The sequence below is a fragment of the Electrophorus electricus genome, chromosome 2, assembly GCF_041902795.1.
Source record: "Electrophorus electricus isolate QZ-2024a chromosome 2, ASM4190279v1, whole genome shotgun sequence".
NCBI classification, from domain to species: Eukaryota; Metazoa; Chordata; class Actinopteri; order Gymnotiformes; family Gymnotidae; genus Electrophorus; species Electrophorus electricus.
In genome coordinates this window covers 42,389,235-42,394,234 of record NC_137498.1, presented here as the reverse complement: position 1 = coordinate 42,394,234, position 5,000 = coordinate 42,389,235, and the positions used below count along the sequence as shown (strand labels likewise).

The following is a 5,000-nucleotide window of genomic DNA, read 5'->3' as shown; positions in this document are numbered from 1 at the left end:
TCATCCCTCCATCTCACATCTTTTCTCTCACCCCCTGCTCTCATTTACATTTATAGCATTTAGCAGACACTCTTATCCAGAGTGACTTACAAAAGTGCTTTGTCATTTACTCATAGAATATATCCTAGAACAGTACAGATTAGAGTCCAAGATACCAATGAACTAGAATACAGTAGAATACAGGGATCAATGCTGATACCTAGGAGTTCAAAATACATAAGGTCTATCTTAATGATAAGTGCTATAAACAATAAGTGCCAGAGTTTGTTAAACAACATAAACAATACCCTACAATAAGTACTAATTTAGTCAGTCATTATGGGAGCAGTATCAGTTGTCCTTTAAATATGCCATGAATAGATGAGTCTTCAGTCTGCCTTTGAATACTGCAAGGGACTCTGCTGTCCGGACAGCAAGCGGGAGTTCATTCCACCATCTCGGAGCCAGGACAAAAAATAGTCTCGATGCTTATCGTCCATGAGACCTGAAGCATGGTATTTCAAGCTGTACTTGAGGTTCGAAGTACTTGAGGTATGGATCGGGCTTTGACCATTGACCTCATGTACAGAAGGGCTGGTCCATTTTTTGGCTTTATAGGCAAGCATCAAGGTTTTAAATCTGATGCGTGCAGCTACTGGAAGCCACTGAAGGGCATGTAAACTTCAGAGGATTGAAGACCAGTTGTGCTGCTGCATTCTGGACAAGTTGTAGAGGTTTCATGTGCCTTAGAGGAAGACCAGCAAGTAGCGAGTTGCAGTAGTCTAGCTTCGAGATCACAAGAGACTGCACAAGCACCTGGGCAGCTTCCTGTTAGAGAAAGGGCCGAATCCTTCATATGTTACAAAGGAGGAATCTGCAGACCGGGCTAGATTAGAAACATGAGCTGAGAACAACAACTGGTTGTCCTAAGTTATGCCCAGGCTACGGGCAGCTTCAGATGGTGATACCAAGGAGTTCCCAAAGGAAACAGTGAGGTCATGGTAAGGGTTGGGAGTACCTGGGATGAACAGAAGCTCAGTTTTACTGGGGTTGAGCTTCAAGTGGTGGGCTGTCATCCATGACGCAATGTCAGTCAAGCATACCGAGATGCGTCTGGAGACCTGCGTGTCAGAGGGTGGACAAGAAAGAAATAATTGAGAGTCATCAGCATAGCAGTGGTAAGAGAAACCATGAGAAACCTTTCTCCTTTGACCCTATTTGGTCTTTGATTTGCAATGACTAAATTATTACAATAAATGTAGCTGTCTGTGTCTCAATGTATATGAACTGTGCTGAAGGAAATTTATGAAAAAAATGTTCCTACTCTATATTTCTATCTCACTCTCTCTTTCTCTATCTCTCTCTCTTTCTCTCTCTCCTAAATCACAGTCTTCTGTCCCAAGATATAGGGCAGTTTTTCTTTATTACTGCAATCTAGAAATTCAGGGGCAGATGCTGCATAATGTTCTCATAAAATGGGTTTCTAATTGAAATGGGTTTCTAATTCATATTTGGGACACTTGGTTTGAAAGTGCAGCTCTGTCTCCACCCCTCCCAGGTGACAGTGAGGCACAGGCAGGTATGCCTATGACATCTCTCTCTCTCCATTACTCTCTCTCCCCCTTTCCATCATTCCATCTCACATTCTCTCTCCCTATTTGCCTCTTCTCTCTTTCTCCCTCTCTCTCTGTCTGTGTCTCCCCTGCTTTCTCCCTCACTGTTCTAATAGATGGACCAGACTTTCTACATCCACTGTGTCCACTGACTGATTGGTTCACACTCGTCCTTAACCCTCAGAGGTCACGCTGGTCAAGCACTGGTGGTCTTATTTCATCCTAGCCGGTTGCCTGTCTTCCATCATACTACCTGGAACTTTGTACCGAGCTCCTGCATGAGCTTAGCCGAGGTGTGCTGTGTGTCCTGCAGGAGCCTTACTATGTGCGGTGTGTGAAGCCCAACGAGGTTAAGTCCCCCATGCTGTTTGATGACGCACGATGTCAGCACCAGGTGGCCTACCTGGGCCTTCTGGAGAATGTCCATGTTCGTCGGGCTGGCTTCGCCTACCGACAGCCCTATGATCGCTTCCTGCAGAGGTCAGAGGTTATGCACTCATACACACACACCAAATATTCCAAAATGTTGAATCTGAAACACCTTGAGAATTAGTAACATGATTTATTCTGCATTAATTAATCCAAAAGTGTTAGACAGTTAATTATCATGTTTTTCTGTACTGTGCAAAGTTGTGCTATGAGACAAATCACCATCTCTTTCAATACATACTTTACTGTAGTGAGATCCCAGCTAACTCCAGTGAGTGGATCTTTCAGTGCATGTCTAGGCTATAGGACTTTGGGACCATGGCTAATACAAAGTAACTCTTTTGCTGATGTTACTCATTAACTGTCTAGTATAAATAATTGAAGGCAACTGGTCTCGTTAAGGTCACATGACAGACTGTAAGATTTTATTGTTTTCCTTATAGTGGGTTTCATGACCTTGTAAGTGTAGGTCACTCACTGAGGGTTATGTGCCAGATAATCCTTAGCTGATGAGATGTCAAAATGTTTTATATTGTGGATTATAATGTGATATAATAAGGATTATAATACAATGGTTTTCACATAGTACCTCTTGACAGTTCAGTTACACTGGAGAGAGAAAATGTTTGTAGCTGCACTATAAAACCCAGAGATGGGCACAACTGAGCCCTGGGGTGTTGTGGCCCCTGCTGTCTGCAGGTATAAAATGACGTGTGAGTACACCTGGCCCAACCACCTGATGGGCAGTGACCGTGAGGCCGTGGAGGCCATTGTGTTGCAGCACAACTTTGAGGGCGATGTGGCGTATGGACACACCAAGCTGTTTGTGAGAACACCACGCACCCTCTTCACCCTGGAGCAGGAGAGGACCGCCCTGATCCCCATCCTGGTGCTCTTCCTGCAGAAGGTGAGGCTCCTCTCTCTCTCTCTCTCTCTCTCTCTCTCTCTCTCTCTCTCTCTCTCTCTCTCCCTCCCTCTCTCTCTCTCTTTCTCTCTCTTTCCCAACCTCACTGAGCATCTCCATCTATCTCTCTGGGACTCTGTCTCATTTTCTCCATTCAAGCTGTTTTTTTTTTTCACTCTCTGGCCTTCACTACTCCACTCATTGCTTTTCACGTGAGCCATCGCTCTCTCTCCTCTTCCTTCTGTCTCTCTCACCATTTCTTCACCATTCTAGCTGTGGCTGTAACACTGTAGCTGTAGTTGTGACACTGTAGCTGTAGATTTAACACTAACTGTAGTTGTGGTACTGTAGCTATAACACTAGCTGTAGTTGTGATGCTCTAGCTGTAGCTATAACTCTAGCTGTAGTTGTGACACTGTAGTTGTAGCGCTGTAGTTGTGACACTGTTGCTGGAACACTGTAGATGTAGTTGTGACACTGTAGCCGAAGCTGTAACACTGTAGCTGTAGTTGTGATGCTGTAGCTATAACTGTAAAACTGTAGCTGTATTTGTGACACTGTAGCTGTAACACTGTAGCTGTAGTTGTGGTGCTCTAGCTGTAACACTGTAGCTGTAGTTGTGACATATAGCCGTCCCTTAAGCATTGTAGTCATAGCACTGTAACACTGTAGCTCAAGCAACCTTGCAGACTCTAAGAGTGGTGTTGATGTCTGAGAGCCTTATGATGACATCAAGCTCATGTCCGTGGCTGGGACTGCAGATTATTATTATTACGATATGCTCAGTCATTCATCTGCAGTGGAGCTGTCTGGCTTTCAGCTGACCCACTTAACACACCCGTGCTGAAACAGAAGATCTGCTTAGTCCAAACATAGCCAACACGCTCTCTACTGCCCAGCAGAGGCCCTGGTCTAAAAGCAGCCAGCTCTATTTTAAACCTAGTTTGAATCTCATCCTTTACCTCTCTCTCTCTCTCTCTCTCTCTCTCTCTCTCTCTCTCTCTCTCTCACACACTCTCTCTCCCTCTTTCTCTCATCCTCCCTCTCTCTCTTTTCTCTCTTCCAGATTTTCCCTTCTAGCCATCTTTATTTTTATCTCTCCATTTTTAGCTCATTTGTGCATTTTCATCTTTCATTTCCACCTTTATCTTTTATTTCTGTTTCTTAATTTCTTTTCCCTTTCTCAACCTTGTTTCACATTTAAGTTCTATGTCTGGTTGGTCCAGCCAGCCTGCTGTTTATGCCATATCACCTTTTGTTGACATTCTGGTTCTGCTAAACTCGTCATCTAATTTGTCACTGAGGTAATCGGCGACCGAGACAGGACATTTTTTTTGGCACTCTCACAACTAAGTTAGAGGCATGTGCTTTCTGCTAAGTTTCCACCGCACCGCACTGTCCCTCTCGTCTTCTGTGGTGGGTGTAGGTGTGGCGTGGTGCATTAGCACGAATGCGCTGCAGACGGATGCGAGCCATCTACACCATCATGGGCTGCTATAAGCGCTACAAGGTGAAAGCTCACTTCTGGGAGGTGGAACGGCGTTTTGCTAATGTGCGCAACATGACCGACTACGGGAAAAGCGTGGAGTGGCCTGCTCCGCCTGCTTCGCTCATGCAGTTTCACAGAATTACACAGCACCTCTACCGCAGGTACAACTATAGGGCACACGCCACCTCCACACACCACTCACAAAATACCAATCCCCTTTTTTCTCTAACCTGTAATGTTTTCTCCTCTATCCCCTTCAGGTGGAAAGCCAGACAGATTATAAAGAATATCCCTCCATCTGACATGGCAGAGGTGAGGGCGAAGGTAGCGGCTCTGGGCGCTCTGAGCGGAGAGAGGACAGACTGGGGCTTTGGCCGTTCTTGGGAGAGAGACTACTTGGCCAACGTGAGTCTCTCACTGCCACTGATTACTAACTTGACTTGACTAACTTGACTTGACTAACTTGACTTGACTAACTTGACTTCTGACTTGAATACAAATCTTGTTGCCTTCAGTTATTATGTATCTATAAATATATACATTTTTTATGTATCAAAACCTTTACAATTCTGCAAGTATGCTTTTG

At 44.7% G+C, this 5,000-nt stretch overlaps 1 protein-coding gene across 2 annotated transcripts in view; it reads left to right on the top strand.

Annotated features, from left to right (window-relative positions):
- Nucleotides 1-5,000, top strand: part of myo1g (myosin IG) — a 37,431-nt gene that overhangs the window by 16,458 nt on the left and 15,973 nt on the right. For both annotated transcript variants that reach the window (XM_035529419.2, XM_081704736.1), the window contains exons 15-18: nt 1,906-2,072; nt 2,721-2,928; nt 4,352-4,575; nt 4,675-4,819. In XM_035529419.2, the coding sequence (XP_035385312.1) occupies nt 1,906-2,072; nt 2,721-2,928; nt 4,352-4,575; nt 4,675-4,819 (744 nt within the window). The remainder of the gene's footprint in view (nt 1-1,905; nt 2,073-2,720; nt 2,929-4,351; nt 4,576-4,674; nt 4,820-5,000) is intronic.